The sequence below is a fragment of the Tachysurus vachellii genome, chromosome 23 (genome assembly GCF_030014155.1).
Source record: "Tachysurus vachellii isolate PV-2020 chromosome 23, HZAU_Pvac_v1, whole genome shotgun sequence".
NCBI classification, from domain to species: domain Eukaryota; kingdom Metazoa; phylum Chordata; class Actinopteri; order Siluriformes; family Bagridae; genus Tachysurus; species Tachysurus vachellii.
Genome location: NC_083482.1, coordinates 3320987 through 3339734, shown reverse-complemented (window position 1 = coordinate 3339734; position 18748 = coordinate 3320987). Strand labels below are relative to the sequence as shown.

The following is an 18748-nucleotide window of genomic DNA, read 5'->3' as shown; positions in this document are numbered from 1 at the left end:
GTTTCATAAAAGTTATGCAATATGAAGTTTACGGCGTGAGTTAATTTAGTGCTATTTGACAAAAAGCCAACTCTGACACACCTTGAAACACAGATAACCTGTGGGAGTGGAAGTAATTCAAAAATAATAACGTTTTTATTTTATTTATTTTTGTAAAATAAATTTTTTATGTATATTTAAAAAAGAATATACCATTTATAAGGGTACTTAGTAGGGATCTAAATCTTTTGACTCTAAATAACCCAAAATCTGATGTTTTCTTAACAGATAATTTTTTTATTATGTTATAGTTCACACCTGTGAGTATAGAAGCAATAAATAAAAATAAAAAAATCACATTCTTGTTCACTCCCCTACATCAAGTCCTCTTTATAGGGCACAGGGTCGATTTAAGACACGCCTTTTCCATCCGTCACAGATAGGCCACGCCCCCAAGGGTAGGGCTGTGCACTGCAGTATACTGAGATTGTAGTGTGCAAGAGAGATGAATTCATCCATCATTTAATCATTTAAATTAATGTAAACAGCTGTGTAACAACCGGAGAGAGAAATAGTGGTAAGTGAGCAGGTTTTTTTTTTTTTTTTACTATCTTTCGAGGTGCAAGTGATGTGCGTAGACTTTTATAAATATAAATATATATACATATATTTATTTATATATATATAATTTTTATATATATATATTTCATATATTTTTTTTTAGACCAAATATACTTTGTTTAGGTTTAAAACCCAAATGACTAATCATTAAATAGAGACTTAATGCAAACGGCGCATGGATACAGTCTCAGCACTAAAATAAACACTGGCTCGAGCAGAGTAACGGTAAAACGTGGCCTAAAGTGTGCAGATTAGTCCGCGGAATAAAGTGTTTCGCTCGCTCACGTTTTAAAAATAGTTAAAAAACACGGAATTACAAAAGAACACATCTATTTTAATTTTGTGCCGATATTAAAACAGCATAGCTTTTGCACAGCATTGACAAGACGAGTTCTTTAACCGAGACGATTTCGATTCCTCGAATTTGATTAGTCAGAAAGCTTTGCTATAGTCACCAATCCGAAAGTAGATCCGGCTTCTAGGTGTCTCACAGATTTAATTTTACAATAATATTATAATATTAATACGTTATGATGTTTGCTGTATTGTTACAGAGAACGCATAAGACATTTTTTGATTAAATGTAAACCGATTAAAATAGGCAAGTATAGGCTAGTTTTTAATATAATGTAATTTTACATTTAAGGAAGGAGTCTCCAGTGCCAGTGATGTAACAGGCAGTAAGTTTACGCTCCAGTTTATCGTCATCATGACAAGGTTAAAGCCTGTTGATGGAAAAACTGTACAACAAAATAATAATAACAGGAGCAAATGACTGTAAATGATTAATAATTCATTTGTTAATGAGTGGAATAAGAGGAATGAGACGCTTCGTGGTTGTGCTTCATGTCTGGATTTGTTGTGTCAACACAATGAATTATTCCTTTATAACAGATTACTAGAGTACGTTTTATTCCTTTGTTAAGAAATGTCATTGGGGCCAAACTATAATTATCGACTACGTGCTTTAAAGTCGGATCGTTTCCATTCGGTGCATCATTGCATGTCATTTTTGCAAACTAGTTCAACACCTAACCAGTTAGTCGGAACTAACTGTTTGAATCATTTGGCATGGTGAGGTACTACTTTAACACCTGAACATCTTGACTCAACACCTCCATTCAGCTACAGCACCGTTTTTCATTGGAAGCTAAGGACCTTAATTATTTAAGAAGAAGAAGAAGGAAATGATTTTTTATGGAGTTTCTGAAGATGACACATTTTAAAGACGTGCGTTCTTTCAGGAACACTGTAAAAGATCGTTATCAGTTTGTTATTGGCTGCCAAAAATCTCTCTTTAAATCTTAACATTTTCATGGATATCTGGGGAAAATATGTTAAGATTGCTGCTCTTATCACTATAAGCTTATCAGTAATGGTGTTTTGTGTGTGTGTGTACACACTGATACTTGCTGATTCACTAAAGCGGACAGAACTGGATCGATTAGGGACGAATTTATGGCATATGGCAATCTGCTTTGCCATATAAAGACATTTTTTTATTTATTGTAAACCGATTAAAATAGGCAAGTATAGGCTAGTTTTTAATATAGTGAATCTTTTTTCTGTAATTTTACATTTAAGGAAGGAGTCTCCAGTGCCAGTGATGTAACATACAGTAAGTTTACGCTCCAGTTTATCGTCATTATGACAAGGTTAAAGCCTGTTGATGGAAAACTACAACAAAAGTGATAACAGGAGCAAACGACTGTAAATGATTAATAACTCATTTGTTAATGAGTGGAATAAGAGTTATCAGTAATGGTGTTGTGTGTGTGTGTGTGAGAGTGTGTGTACACACTGATACTTGCTGATTCACTGAAGCAGACAGAAATGGATCGATTAGGGCCGAATTTATGGCGTATGGTATCGTATCTGCTTTGTTTTCAGGTTTCAAAAATCTGCCCACAGAATATTTTTAAAATACAGTTACAAAACAGCAGAAAAAAGTAACACAGGTGAGATTACACCAGTAAACCAAAACATATATAACCTGCTATTTAAAAATAATAAAACATAACACAAAATCAAGTATGTGCCGTTCATAATAACGTCTTAAATTGTCAGAAAAAGTTATGACAGGATAATATTGTGATTTATTGATGATTCCACTTGTTAAAGCTACGATCTAACATTGAATTAAAGTATCTTATCATAACAGGGATCAATTTAATGACGTTCAGTATAATTCCGAGAATGTCCACTCCAATTGCACTCTCATACCTGCTAAAAAACACAAGTGAATGATTAGCACCAAAGGGAAAATCCCAGTTGTCCAAGATGGCCACCTTCCATAACAATACAGGGTTGAGCTTTACTGTGAGGGTTTATTTAATTATTACAGATGCGCTGTGTATAAAAACACATCAGGATGATATCACTAAATTCTCTACATTTATAAATCTCAAATTTTACAAGTTCTAATCTTTCTTTATAAATGTTTAATATGGTACATGTAAGCCTTTAAAGAGCTGACTGGATTATATCATGCTGTCTATTTACAGTTTTGTAAAGTCTGTGTGATATCAGTGAAGCCAATATCACTAAGCCGATATCACTTCAAACCAAAATGTTTTGCAGATGAAAAAAACAATGTTTTATGTGAGAAATGTCCTTTACCTGTTAGCAACTTTAGCATCCTGGGTCCAGTGCAGCGCTAAGCAGATAAAGCTCAGATTTAAGATGTTTACAGTATATTCTCAAATTTCCAAAGTTTACGTTTATTTTAATGTACGATCTTCTATAAGGGTTCTGCAAATAAAAGCCTTAAACATGTATTAGCTTTTTTTTGTTTTTCTACAGACTTCCAGACACTTATTAAATGCTTATAAATGACATTTATAAAACACTCGAAGTGACTGAAATTGAGATGATGTAGAAGCATGATACATTTCTGTGGCACATGTTTGCAATAAACAATGTAAAATATATTTAAAAATATATATGTTTTGACTCTTGACCCTTGTATAATAAATAACTTTATAATTGATATGATTGAACACACACACACACACACACACACACTGTGAATCATGTATATGAAACAGTTATATGATTCAGTGATTATTTTTTCCATATATATATATATATATATATATATATATATATATATATATATATATATATATAAAATAATCTCTTATCTCTAGATATGTAACTGATATGAATAGATAATCTCTAGTCTTCTTTTAATCTGTGATGAATGAAATCTCTGTTTTCTCTAAGCCTGCCGCTGCAAAAAGGACCTGCAGGTAGATGTTTGTGTGTTCTTTATGAATTGATTGACTTTATTGTTACTGATTTAGCTTTGGTGTAATATTTTCTAGTGTTTGTAATAAATCTGTAGTATAAGAGGAACAAAACACTCTGAGACGTACAGCTGCAGCAAAATAATACATTTCTTTTACACGCTCTGCTACAACGCTGATGTATACATATACGTATACGACATATTTCAGGAACTCAGAAGTGCTGTTTTTTGTTTTGGTTTGTTTCTTTTGAGTTATGACGTGACACGCCAGCGTTTGGTTTTGCCATCACGGTGCATAAACTTTTTTTTAAATATGAAATCACAATCCATCATTAAAGGAGCTGTTTGTCATTTCTAGCTCCCCCTGCTGCCTGTGAAGGGAATTTCCATTACACGTAGACCACAGACGAGTCTCCACAGTGCCTGTTCTGGGGAAATTTATATCGGAAAAGTGACAAACGACTCCTTTAAAGTGCATTTTTTTCCTGCTAATAAAACTAAGAAAAATGGTGCTGTAAGGCTGTTATACGCTAATTCATGGTTACTCGTGTAGCACAATGCGGTGCAGACTTCTCTGCAGCCTTTAAGTGCATGTTCCACTTTAACTGCTTTCTGTTTATCGAACGCAGTGCATAAAAGCTTTCTGTCATCTGCTGCTTTAAGAAAGCTTGTGTGTATGTGTAGGAATGTAGACACTCTGCTTGCATGATAACAGCTGTGTATCTGCTGAATGCCGGTAATAGCAGTCTACACACACACACACACACTCCAAAAAGCTGCCTGTGTCAACCAATCAGTCTCTGTCTATCTTTTTTTTACCCACAAATGCTCTTTTGATTTTTTTAAGCTTGCACAAACGCAGTCATCCACTTTGTTATCCATGTTCACAAGCGTTGCATGTCTCACTTATAACTTCAGGCCTGTTCACACCATAAACCAGTGTATCAGCTAAATGTCACAAAACTGAAACCTGTTTTTTTTTCATCATGGTGGCTCTTAACTGCAAGAGACATTAACAATAGGAAAGAAAAGTGAATTTGTGCTTGTTTTTGTTTTGTGTGTTTTGGTCCCCATTAACAAAAGGAAAGAAAAGTGAATTTGTGCTTGTTTTTGTTTTGTGTGTTTTGATCCCCACTAATAGAACGAGGCGGTATCGTATAAAGACTTTGACATAACCACTAAAAAAGGACCTTTGTAAAAAGGTTCCAGTTTCTCAAGCTGGAGCTGAGACTGTGCAATGAGTGGTTTTACTCGAGCTTCAAAAAAAATTGTGGGCGAGTTCACAGCGCTGCTACAACCGTCCCTTAAAAAGACATTTTTTTATTACTTTAAAGTCAAGCCTAGAGAATTATTGCCACCTACCTGACTATTTTTTTCCCATACAGTTTGGTGTTAACAGGCCTTTTTAGACCCTGACATCCTTTTTGACATACACCCTTACTGTTAATTCTTTATTTACACATGACTCCTTTACCCCCTGTAGCATGTACGTGTTCGGTGGGATGTCAGCAAGAATTCAGCACGACCGCCTGCGGGCAGAGGGCGCGGGGACCAACGAGCGAGCGATCCCCTTCGCCAACCAGGACTACCAGGCACTGAAACAGGAGTGTTTGGAAAGCGGCAGTCTCTTCGAGGATCCCTGTTTCCCCGCCCGGCCGCCATCGCTCGGATTCAAGGAGCTGGCGCCTCATTCGTCTAAAACACGTGGTGTCGAGTGGAAGCGGCCCACCGTGAGTCACGTCATGTACACACTAGCTAGCTAGTCTCAGTATTTCCTTTTCAGGGTCTAAATAACAATTGTACAGTCCTCATTTACTTATCAACATTCAGAACCCAGAAAAAAGAACATTAAGTAGATCCTTCTTACTATCATTTGTGGTGTGCTCAGAGCACTCGGGTGTGTGTCTACAGCATGTACCATCTGAATGAAACCATCTGAATGATTAAAAAATAAGGGGGAAAAATCAAGGTGATGGTAAGTCAAAGTCCACTCCTTAAACCCACCGAGATGCTGTGGTGGCATCTTCAGTGCACTGTGCATAAACACATACCTGCAAATATCAATGGACTGAAGTAAAGAGTGGGCCAAAAGTTCTCCAAACTCAGATCTCAGAGATCGATGCAGAACAATTTTGCTAATTTTGTTGCTTAAGGCAGTTTTACACCTTAATCTTTTACACACCTGGTTCCTGAACGTTGGTTTATTTTTCAGGAAACAGTGACTACTGTACATATCAAAAGCCTGTCCTGTGAGGTTCTTTATGAAAGGAGGATTTGATTTCAACTGGAATCCATAAGCAGTTTTAATAAAAGTTAAATACTGGTAATAATTGTGTTTAGCTGCAACTGCTTTGGGTTCTGTGAAAAGTTTCAGGAATTAAAATGCCCCGGTTGGATTCTGTAAATATTTGCCTCAGCTACCAAATATTTGAGTAGCTAGAAAGTTGAATAGTTAGATTCATATGAAAGGGTGCACTGAGTGTAACAGAGTATAGGAATGTGTGTGTGTGTGTGTGTACAGTGGTCATCAGTTCGTGTTAGCTTCCTCCTCTCAGGCTTGTCACCGAGTGCAAGAGCTTCACTGGAGGGTTTTTCTCTTGCGGTTAACACGCTGTCACACACACAGCTCACACAACAACTGCTCCATGCTACATGCTTTTTCATATCGCCATGACTACGTGCCTCGTCACGTCCTTAACCGCCGTCGTGTGTTTCATCACTCGACACGCCACATTTCACCGACTTAATAATACATCAGCCAGCTCGAACAGTACAGCAACACAATTATCCATCAGTTTTTGACTGATTCTTTTGTCATAGTTTCCGACCCTTTCTTTAAACTCAACAATTTACGAAATTCAAAAAATGCAGAAGATTTCTAACAAAGTTTCTTTATTAGCACAAGAAACAAAAGGGTTGATGTTATTGCTAGTTTTTCCGTGAGCAGTCTGTTATGTGGTTATTTAACTGATTAGAAGGCGCAGATTGATTTAAAGGTGAGGTGCACAATGTTTGAAAGCCAATGTTGACATTTGAAATCACCAAAACAAACACGCCCCTAACCCAAATTGGTGTCACCTTTGTATTGATAGCTCCGCCCACACATACATACGTAACCCAGGCAACTATTATGGCGGAACCTGCTGGGGCAGCTGACCGAGGGGATATTTTTATCAATAAATGAACTCAATGAGTAATACTATGGTAATACAAATGTGTTATTGTAGTACTGTGTGTTGTACCGTGAAAGGTTTTCACGTGAAAGACGACGTTCAACACCTAGAACCCGAGGCCAAGGTAACGGCAGGTATCCGCCATGTCAGTGTTTCAATCGCTTTCTGCTAATGTCACACATGGGAAGAATTTCAGTGAGTCATTTGGGAGTCGACTCTTACACACACACACACTTTAACAGATTTTGAATGCAAGTTGTAAACCTTTTCCCTCGACTGTTCTGACTGCTCTGTACATTGGGTGTGTTCCTTTCCATTGTCTTTACTCAGTGGATGATGAACACGCATGCAGTGACTCACAGGAGGAAGTGAACGAGGAAAGATTATGAGCTGTTACAGAGTGCTGGCTTGTTCCTCTGCTCTGGAACTGTTGAGGGAGGAGATTCTGGCTGTGTCCTAGTTACACACACACACACACACACACACACATGTTGTCATGCAAATATGGACAAGCATATGAAGATCCTGGGTGTGTGTATACTGTTAACCCTTTTGCTTGGCGATTAAAGCTTCCAGCAGAACTTAAAGCTTGACTTCATGAATAAATGATGTATTTGTTATATTAGCCGGAGGTCAGGCTTTTTGAATCGGCTGAAATTGTGTCAGTCTCAGCCTCACACGTCATGTCCACGAATGTGTGTAACACACAGAAATGTAAACAACTTCCAAAATAATCATCACAACTTTAAATGACTATTTGTATATTATGTTACTTTGTCGCCTTATCGCTTCGGATACACTTTTAGTTCTTTGTATAAACACCCGGCTGTTTTTTTTTGTTGTTTCTGCGACTCAGAGCTGTCTCTTATCAGATCAGCTTGTCAGCTGGTTTCCTGATGAAATCAGCACGAGTGTGTTTACGTCATCCAAACCGCTTGAGCTTCTGTAGTGCTGCATAATGACTTAATGATTTATTGAGATGTTTTTTTTTTCTACTTGCAAAAATAAAAACACTTAACAGTTCTCTTTACTCTAGGCGATTCGATAAAAATGAAGTACTGATGAAAGCCCGGACCTGAGAGTTGTTGAGTTTTTGTTGTGATTTTGTCACAGGAGCTGGTTTCTGATCCTCAGTTCATCGTGGGTGGAGCCACGCGTACCGACATCTGCCAAGGAGCTCTGGGTGAGTCCCAATTAACCATGTTATGCTCTGTTACCTTCTTCATGCATGTTTTATTCACAAGGCTTTAGACAGCATTTTAGGTGTGGAACAGTCAGTCTGTCTGGACCAAGCTTGTTTTTACAGCACAGTGAAAATCCCACTTCAGAGGAGCGAGTGTACGTCCTTAAAGGTACCTTTAAAATCAAATCCACAACACCACCGACTCCGGAGTCATAAAAATTTTTAAAAAACAAAAACAAAAAAACAAAAACTGGTGTTTAGCTACTGGCGAAAGAGAGATCTCAGATTGTAAAAGACAAAACCAGCAAAAGACAAAACTGTGAAAATAACAGGCCAAGCCCTATTCGGACAGGATTAAAGTGGCAACGTTATGATTTCTGATTTTTCAGGACTTCACATGCTAAGTTCTGATCCTAATAAGGACCCTACACTTCTGCCACATGCCCATTGGCTCACTGGTTACTTAGAAAGTTTTTTTTGTTTTTTTTTTAAAGCAAACATTTTGAAACTTGTGAGAAATTCCTAAGGACCGAGACTGTATGCGACTCGCTAGTAGGGGTCTCCCTGTTAGTGGATTTACCTAAATAATCTGTCTGTAGCTGTCAGTGATTCAGGCCGTAGCAGTGTAATTACATAACTCAGGGTTTGGCTGAATATTTTAGCGTAAAATCGAATGTGGGTGGTGTACCAACGGTCGCAGAAAACAGGAAAACCGTTGTGTATTGTGTGAGTTGTGACTTGTTTCGGGTCGTTCTGGACGCCAGAGCAGCTTCATGCTGCCAGGGTCGAACAGATGAAGCACTCAGGGATTAAATTTTAACCAGGCAAAAGAAGTTCAAGTAAATTCTTGAGTGTTCAGTGTGTGTGAGAGGGAGAGAGAGTATGAGTGTGTGTTTCCTAGGAGTGGGGTGTGTAGAGCTCGCTGCCTGAGCGATGAGTCACAGACCGAGTGGCTTAGCAAAAAAGAGCGCTCAGAGGTTTGGCAGCTTGCCGTCGCTTACATTGTGTGAGTGTTTGTGTGTGTGTGTGTGTGTGTGTGTGTGTGTGTGTGTGTGAAGAGAGCTCATGCAGTTGGGGTTTACAGAACAGGGCAGAGAATGGCTTTGTTGCAGTGTAACACTCTTTAAAGTTTAACACAAGATAATAGACAACTGCTGAAATGTATTTAATAGAATAATTATTGTGTGTGTGTGTGTGTGTGTGTGAGAGAGAGAGACAGAGAGAGAGAGAGAGAGCGACAGAGAGAGAGAGACAGAGAGAGAGAGTTTTTCATGAATGTGTGTGTTTGTGTGTGTGTCTGTATTTTATTTGTGTGTGAGTGTGTTTAATGCGAGTCCTGAGAGCAAACAGGATGGCAGTGTGGAAAAAAGGGATTGGACTCTGCCAGCATTGTTAACCCACACCTCTCTCTCTCTCTCTCTCTCTCTCTCTCTCTCTCTCTCTCTCTCTCTGCTGGTGCTCTGAGTTACTGCAGGCTTCGGTGACAACAGTTTAAAAAAATATGAAATCATGATGAAATGAGACCATTTTCTTTTTTTTATATGTGATAAATTCAATTCCTTTCAAATGAGGTTTATTGGCACGACTGTGTTACAGGACGACGTTGCCGAAGAATCGATCCGTTTAAATTTGGTACATTTTCAAAGCACATTTAAATGACGAAGCGATAAAACAAAAGGACGAGTTTCAGTAGAACTGTGTACTGTATGGTGAAGTCAGAGGCTCCTTCATGATATGGTAGCTGCAGCTCAGCACATTCTGCCTTCTCTGCCAAAACAGCCTGTCTTGTCCAGTTTGTCCTGACTATATGACTTCCTGTTTTTGTTTTTCTCTCTCTGGGTGTCCTGCTTACAAGTATGCGCACCCTTTCATACTATATTAAAGCACTTTTTGTTTATTTATTTCTTTCATTCCGCTTACTGCACATTACCACATTCATCTGACCGCACAGCTGATATTATTACACTCTCTGTAATATTATTACACTCTCATCTTTTCTTATTAAAACACAAATGGTTAGCGTGCTCAGACAAAGTGAACCGTGTCCTGGGAGATTTAATCATTTTCAAATTAAGAGTTCAGATCAGATAATATCCAGGTATGCGGTTTGTAGTATGTGGGAGAGATTTGGACATATTTGCATCCATCTTTCCCAGACTTGAGATAAGTTTCCACAGAATCGCTTTATAGTTTTAGTTGTTTGTTGTTCCTTTAGGCAAGTGATTTCACATCCCACACCTGTGAAAACCTCCACTTCTGCAGTTAACAGGTGTTTATGATGCCACTGAAGCTGAACAGTCTCTTTTCAGTGGTTGTCTGTGGACCAATCAAAGGTTTCCTGACTTTATTTTAATAACATTTTTTATTATTTACATTTACAGCATTTGACAGACGCCCTTATCCAGAGCGACGTACATACGAGCTTAAATCTCTAACATTGAATCATTAATGCTGTCTCACTAAGTTACATACTTAAGATACCATGAGTTTAAAACATTTGTTCAAAACTACAATGAAAAAGTGTCAAAGTATTTTTTTTTTTTTTTTAAATGCAAAAGATAAGGAAAGAAGTGCTAGTTGAAGTGTTTCCTGAATAAGTAGGTCTTCAACCGCCGCTTGAAATTAGCCAGTGACTCAGCGGTAGGGGGAAGTTCGTTCCACCACCTTGGTGCCAGAACAGAGAAGAGTCTTGTAGTATACTTGCCTCTTTCCCTGAGAGATGGTGGGACCAGTCGAGCAGTGCTGGTAGATCGGAGGGTGCGGGGTGCAGTGCGAGGAGTGATGAGGGCTTTGAGGTAAGAGGGAACTGGTCCATTTTTGGCTTTGTAGGCCAGCATCAGTGTTTTGAATCTGATGCGTGCAGCTACCGGAAGCCAGTGGAGGGATCGCAGCAGCGGGGTGGTATGTGAGAACTTTGGCAGGTTGAAAGCAAGCCATGCAGCTGCATTTTGGATCATTTGCAGAGTGTGGATTGCGTTCATATGTAGACCTGCCAGCAGTGCATTGCAGTAATCCAGTCCTGAAATGTCAAGAGACTGAACAAGTACCTGAGCAGCCTGTGAGGACAAAAATGGCCGAATTCTTCTAATGTTGTAGAGAAGAACCCGACATAAGTGAGTCACATTAGTAACATGAGAGGAAAAGGACAGCTGATTGTCCATGGTTACCCCAAGGTTGCTAGCTGTGGCTGAAGGGGAGATCAGATCGTTGTTCAATGATATAGCAAGGTCGTGACCTGTGGATGAATCACCTGGGACAAACAGCAGTTCAGTTTTGCTAGGATTGGGCTTTAACTGATGAGCAGTCATCCATGATGAAATTTCTGCCAGACATGATGAGATCCGATCAGAAGCTGTGGTATCTGAGGGTGGGAAAGAGAAGATAAGTTGTGTATCATCAGCATAGCAGTGGTAAGAGAACCCATGTGAGGAACCCAAGAGAGTGAGTATACAGGGAGTAAAGAAGAGGACCAAGTACTTAGCCCAAAGTAGCTCCGGTTTAGTGAAGTATTAATATTTTAACGAAACCGTATAGAACACTGTACACACACAACTGTAATCAAATCTTATGATGGAAATAAATGTCAAGTCGACTGTCCTCACAGGAAAGAGTTTCCTTCGCGAACGAATGATTAAGATGCTTACATGATCTACATGAAGCGTTAGCTTCTTAGCTAACTTAGCTATGTTACAGAAGATCATTCATTTTAAGAATTAAGAAGATTAACTAGAATGAATGAGCATAGTGGAGCTGGGAAGAAAGATTCCTGCAACAAAACAGCGCAAATGTTTACTTGAAGTGTTTGTACGGGTAAATACATAAATACAGACTTGCCCTTGTTCTATAGACGTCGGAGTTGTTTACAAACTACGCGGCTACATAAACGATAGATAGTAAGAAAACATTTCAGCTGCTGATTCTGGTATTTATTTTTTTTTAAAGAATTCAATGTGTTAATGAGTATTATTTGTGTCCTTAAAGTTGGGTGAACGAAACACAGAGAGCAGACCGAGGGCCTTGTTTATGTTGTGTGGAGAAGAAAACTAATCATTACAGCTGTAAACATTTTGCATCTCGTGCAGTTTAGTCATTCATTTACTCTGGTGTCTTCTTCTGTCTCTGTCTGTGGTTTTGTGTGTATTTCTCTCTCTCTCTCTCCCCCTCACTCCCTCCCTCCCTTACTCTCTCTCGCCCTCACTCCCCACCCTCGATCTCTATTTCGCTCTCTATTTCTCTCTCTCTCCCCCTCCCTCCCCCTCCCTCTCTCTCTCTCCCCCTCACTCTCTCTCTCTCCCCCCCCACTTCCCCCCTCCCTTACTCTCTCTCTCGCCCTCACTCCCCCGATCTCTATTTCGCTCTCTATTTCTCTCTTTCTCCCCCTCACTCCCCCCTCCATCTCTTTCTCTCTCTCTCCCCCTCACTCTCTCTATCTCTCTCTCTCCCTCTCTCTCTCTCTCTCTCTCTCTCTCTCTCTCCCCTTCACTTCCCCCTCCCTTACTCTATCTCGCCCTCACTTCCCCCCCTGATCTCTATTTCACTCTCTATTTCTCTCTCTCTCTCCCTCACTCCCCCTCCATCTCTTTCTCTCTCTCCCCCTCACTCTCTCTATCTCTCTCTCTCTCACTCACTCTCTCTCTCTCTCCCCCTCACTTCCCCCTCCCTTACTCTCTCTCTCCCCCTCACTCTCCCTCCCTCTCTTTCTCTCTCTCTCTCCATATCTCTCTCTCTCTCTCCCCCTCACTCTCTCTCTCTCCCCCTCTCTCTCACTCTCTCTCTCTCTCCCTCTCTCTCTCTCTCCCCCTGACTCTCTCTCTCCCCTTTCTCTCTCACTCTCTCTCTCTCCCTCTCTCTCTCTCTCTCTCTCTCTCTCTCTCTTCCTGGTCATTACTGTTTCTAGTTTCCGGTCTTATCTTCAACAGCTCACATTCACACATTCATAATTTTGTGTCCTAGCAAGAAAGAAACAGCCAGGGCTCGTACAATGGCACATCACAATGGTACAGTAGAGCATTTCATGAAGACATGGAAAAATATCGTAACAGTAGGAGACCAATGCGTTAAAGGAGGAGGAAGAAAAACAGTTTAGTTCCAGTTTTTTAACCTGAACAAGCTGTAGCAGATCCTCTGTGCAGCCAATCAGGTCCATTTTAACCAGTGATCTAGTTAAAGCTCTTTCAGTAAAAATTTTTCACCTCCTTTCATCCATAGATGATCCGGTTACAGAACTGGAAGCAAAAGAAATAAATATTTACAGATGATTGTTCAGAGAAACAATTTTTTTTAATTGCTAGCTCATGATGCTAAATAAAGGAACACGTTAACCACGTCAAACTGCTGTTTTTTTTATAGACATAAATCAATCATTGATGTTTAATATTAAAAAATGCAACCGATATCCTTTAGTAGAGATTGAGAATTCGTTTGTATTCTTTTTAAAAAATTGTCATTTGTCTCGCTCTCTTTCTCAGGTGACTGCTGGCTGTTGGCTGCTATCGCATCTCTCACACTCAACGACAATCTGCTACACAGAGTGGTTCCTCACGGCCAGAGCTTCACGGAAGATTATGCCGGGATTTTCCACTTTCAGGTCCGCCGTCTAATAAATTCATTTACAACAAATACGTTTCTGAATTTGTTTGTTTTTGGGTTTTTTCCCCGAATTACTCGGGTTATAAAAAACATCTGACGTCCGTGCCTTCACTGGTCATATTTCATATTTAACTTGTACAGCACATGTGAGCCACAATAGTGACTCAAGTTCCAAAATACAGACTAATAGCAGAACTTTTGTTGTTTTTTTTTTTTATGTGGTCAGGGTGGTGCATTAAGGGTGGTTGCGTGGGTGAAAAGAATATGGATTCAAAAACGACACAAAGCTACATCCAAAGCTGCATATTACCATCATAAATTGTATACAACCGTTTGCCAAAAAAACGTGTTGGTCCTGTTTCACATTGTTTATCATGTTAGTGGGTGTTTCGCTTTTCACCTTCTGCCAAAGCGGAAAATAGCAATATAGCAAACATTCAATATAGTGCCAGGAAATTATACCAGCCACATAACAAAAACGAACGAATGGATCATTAAAAAAAGATTTTTTTAATGTGAATGATGGACTTTTCATGAATAGCGAATCCCCCAAGTTCCTGAACTCTAATGAAGGGACTTGGATTGTACGTCGCTGGAGATAAAAGTTGTCATAGCAATGCATGTATTATATTCACGAGTAAAGTAAAGTTAAAGTTGTATTCATGAATGTATTGGTTGTCATTCCGAAAACACTCGTTTCTGCAGTTCTGGCAGTTCGGCGACTGGGTGGACGTCGTCGTTGATGACCGCCTGCCTGTCAAGGACGGAGAGCTTGTTTTTGTGCACTCGGCCGAGGGGTCCGAGTTCTGGAGTGCCCTGTTGGAGAAAGCCTACGCTAAGTAATGATCTTTATAAGCGAGTGCGTCTGAATTATTTGCGTACACCTGGCTGTGTTTTAAGTGTTTTATGCTCGTGATCAAGGTTGAACGGCTCATACGAGGCTCTGTCCGGAGGCTCCACCACCGAGGGCTTTGAGGACTTCACAGGCGGAGTGTCTGAGATGTACGAGCTGAAGTCAGCTCCCAGGGATCTGCCTCGCATTATCACAAAGGCCCTGGAACGAGGATCACTGCTCGGCTGCTCTATAGACGTGAGTCTGCACGGCGCCACCACATGACACACGAGGTTATACGGTACTTGTAGTCATCAAGTACTCGTGTACTCGTGCCAAGACCATGATGTCAAATGAAAAACATTAAACTTGGGGTGTATAACTATAATAATACAGAAATAGTTACAGGTTAAGTGATTGAATGTTTTTCTTTTGACATCATGGTCTTGGCACCATTAAAACCACTGACATTAAAACCACTGACAGGTGAGGAGAAGAAAGTTTATCTCATGTAGATGGAGATGTCAAGAGGTTGGGCATATTAGGAAAAATGTAAACAGAGAACTAGAAGTAGATGTGTTAGAAGCAGGAAAAATGGGCAAGCGAAAGGACTTTAACAACAGCCAAACTGACGACTAGACAAGGGATCAGAGCAGCTCAAAAGCGGTAGCTCTCGTGGGGTTTTTACCAGGACACAATGTTTAGAACTACCAAAAGACACAGACACCCAAGACTCAATACTAGTCCGTCTGGTTCCACAGTCCCACAATCCCACGAGAGCTACTGTAGCACAAATTGCTGAAAAGATAATGCTGATGCACAGCACCTCCTAGTGTCAGAGCTTTTGGCAGCACAAGGTGAAGCTGCACAATATCAGGCAGGTAGGTTTAATGTTATGGCTGATCAGTGTATGGTTGAGGACAGATTGTTGATCTAGGATCAGGTTTTTACCTCCTGGGAGAGGTAACTCCAAAGAGAAGGCCTGAAATATGCTGGAAGTTGAATTTCTGATGATCCAACATGTGTTACGGTTACAGTCCGTAGGTTCTTGTTTTCCACAAAAAGTTATCCTTCCTGAAGCTCATTGCTTCTTCCTGTGGTGAGATGTCATGAGAATTGATCTGTTTGTACACACACTTTAATTTATACCCCAGGGACAGGTTTGGTAGAAGGCAATAATAGGCAATTTAAAGCCTAACAAAATAGATTTTTAAGCATGACTTGTTTTTTTTCTGTGGTTTTAATTCACTTGAAATATCCCTTTGCGGTTTGAATAATTTTATTACATACAGTATTGGTGCTTATGACATTTTTATGTTCTTGCTCGTGTCAGAAGTAATCGGTCGGTCGGTTTGTTTGTTTTTCGAGTAATAGTGTTTGTGCGTATTTATTTTTACTTACAGATCACCAGTGCATTCGACATGGAAGCAGTAACCTTCAAGAAGCTGGTGAAAGGTCACGCCTACTCTGTGACAGGACTGAGAGAGGTGGGTCTGGTACACAACATTTACATCTACATTTATATCCAGCGCCATGTAATCAGCACCACTGTGTATGAAGAAAGAAAAGAGAAACAAGAGATAGCGTGGAGATGGCAAATAGAAGAAATGATAGAAAATCGCTACCCATAGTGTCGTTTCCACAACATTAGACATGAGCCAGACTGATTGCTGATAGGATGTTAGGTGGAAACAGTGGAATCACTTGGAAATCAGTTTACGCTTCGAAATCTAAACGAGGCTGATACATTTTCAACCATCCATGATCGAGAACATAATTATTTTTCAAAATAATTGTGTGTGTGTATGTGTGTGTGTATGTGTGTGTGTATGGTTTTTGTTTAGGTGGATTTCCGTGGTAACAGAGAAAGGCTGATCCGTATCAGGAACCCGTGGGGACAAGTCGAGTGGACGGGGGCGTGGAGTGACAAGTGGGTCGGCCAGTCAAAACACAGTCACTTTGCTTTCACAATGTTATGCAAAATCAACTTTGAAATGTTAAATATGAGATTTAGATAAAAGCAAACGCACTAAAGTTGTACTTTAAAGGTGGGGTGCACGTTGTTTGAGAAATGCTTCAGAAAATGCTTCAGAGTCGGGTCGACGATCAAAACAAACATGTAGCCAATGAGCATAAAGGGGCGTGTGATGTCAATATTGGTGGAGAGAGTGTTCAGTGCGCACATCTGACATTAGCAGAAAGCTAATGAAACATTGACATGGCGGGTAAAAATGAAAAGCGAAGAAAGGCTTACGATAAGGCAAGAAGTAGGACGTGTTAATATAGGATCAGCTTTCCAGCGCTGGAGAGAACTGAACGTCTTCCGCGTGAAACGGAGCTAAACTTTTCATGGTACAACACACAGTACTACAAAAACACATTTGTATTACGATAGTATTACTCATTGTGTTCATTTACTGATAAAAATATCCCCTTGGTCAGCCGCCCCAGCAGGTTCCACCATAATAGTTGCCTGGGTTACGTATGTATGTGTGGGCGGAGCTATCAAAACAGGGGTGACGCCCATTTGGGTTAGGGGCGTGTTTGTTTTGGTGATTTCAAATGTCAACATTGGCTTTGAAACATCGTGCACCTCACCTTTAATGTCGCCTTTCTGTTTTAACACAATATCTCTGTGACTTAAATAATTTTGGACTGAATTAAACAAGCAGAAATGTTCTTTTAGATCTAAAAGCTGAAACGAACCATCTCGGACAATCGGAAAACGCCCTCTTTATTTGTCATCTCTTTGGTAATGAAACATATGCTGACACCCACGTGCTTCTTCTGCAGCTCATCTGAATGGAACCAGATCGATCCGTCTGACAGAGAGGAGCTGAACTGCAAAACAGAGGACGGAGAGTTCTGGTGAGTTCTGGGTTTTTGTCCATGTATACATCTAATCGTTTTGTGTAGTTTTCTCCAAAGCTCTACAAAGATGTGAAGCTGAATCCAGTCCACAATCATGACTTCAGAACATTATCCTGCTATTTACTGTAATAATGTAGTATATAATAACACATACCTCACGTGGCTCTGTTTATTAACATGCTGTTGAAAATGCTCCCGTTTTAGCACGCAGACGAAGACTGAATATTGAAACACAGATGTTTTGATCTTGTCGCTCTTGTGTGTTCTTTCCGAACAAGGATGTCGTTTCAGGAGTTTAAGCGCCAGTTCTCACGCTTGGAGATCTGTAACCTGACACCGGATGCACTGAGTGATGACAGTCTGAGTTTCTGGAACACCATCAAGTTTGATGGGACCTGGAGGAGAGGAAGCACAGCGGGAGGCTGCAGGAATCATCCCAGTACGCAATGCACTCGCTCACTCACTCGCTCACTCACTCACTCACTCACTCACTCGCTCACTCACTCGCTCACTCACTCGCTCACACACTCACACACTCACTCACTCACTCACACACTCACTCACTCACTCACACACTCACTCACTCACTCGCTCACTCACTCGCTCACTCGCTCACTCACTCACACACTCACTCGCTCACTCGCTCACTCACTCGCTCGCTCACTCGCTCACTCACTCACACAGTCACTCACTCACTCGCTCACTCACTCACTCGCTCACTCACTCACACACTCACTCACTCACTCACTCACTCACACGCTCACTCACACACTCACTCACTCACACACTCACTCACTCACACACTCACTCACACACTCACTCACACACTCGCTCACACACTCACACGCTCACTCACACACTCACTCACTCACACACTCACTCACTCACTCGCTCACTCACTCGCTCACACACTCACTCACACACTCACACACTCATTCACACACTCACTCACACACTCACACACTCACTCACTCACTCACTCACACACTCACTCACACACTCACACACTCATTCACACACACTCACACGCTCACACACTCACACACTCACTCACACACTCACTCACACACTCACTCACTCACACACTCACTCACACTCGCTCACTCACTTGCTCACTCACTCACACACTCACTCACACACTCACACTCACTCACACACTCACTCACACACTCACACTCACTCACACACTCACACGCTCACACACTCACACTCACTCACACACTCTCTCACTCACACACTCACTCACACAC

The 18748-nt window shown here is 40.5% G+C and overlaps 1 protein-coding gene across 4 annotated transcripts in view; it reads left to right on the top strand.

Annotated features, from left to right (window-relative positions):
- The first annotated feature begins 394 nt into the window (after positions 1–394).
- Positions 395–18748, top strand: part of capn1b (calpain 1, (mu/I) large subunit b) — a 26003-nt gene continuing 7649 nt past the window's right edge. The window contains exons 1-11 of one of the 4 annotated variants that reach the window (XM_060858898.1): positions 426–556; positions 4209–4322; positions 5334–5580; positions 8137–8206; positions 13675–13793; positions 14501–14634; positions 14717–14885; positions 16031–16114; positions 16472–16557; positions 17421–17495; positions 17777–17937. In XM_060858898.1, the coding sequence (XP_060714881.1) occupies positions 5335–5580; positions 8137–8206; positions 13675–13793; positions 14501–14634; positions 14717–14885; positions 16031–16114; positions 16472–16557; positions 17421–17495; positions 17777–17937 (1144 nt within the window). In that variant the 5' untranslated portion in view covers positions 426–556; positions 4209–4322; position 5334. Of the gene's footprint in view, positions 557–3830; positions 3852–4208; positions 4323–5333; positions 5581–8136; positions 8207–13674; positions 13794–14500; positions 14635–14716; positions 14886–16030; positions 16115–16471; positions 16558–17420; positions 17496–17776; positions 17938–18748 lie in introns of those variants that run through there. The other 3 variants (XM_060858897.1, XM_060858896.1, XM_060858900.1) reach the window with 3 other exon arrangements.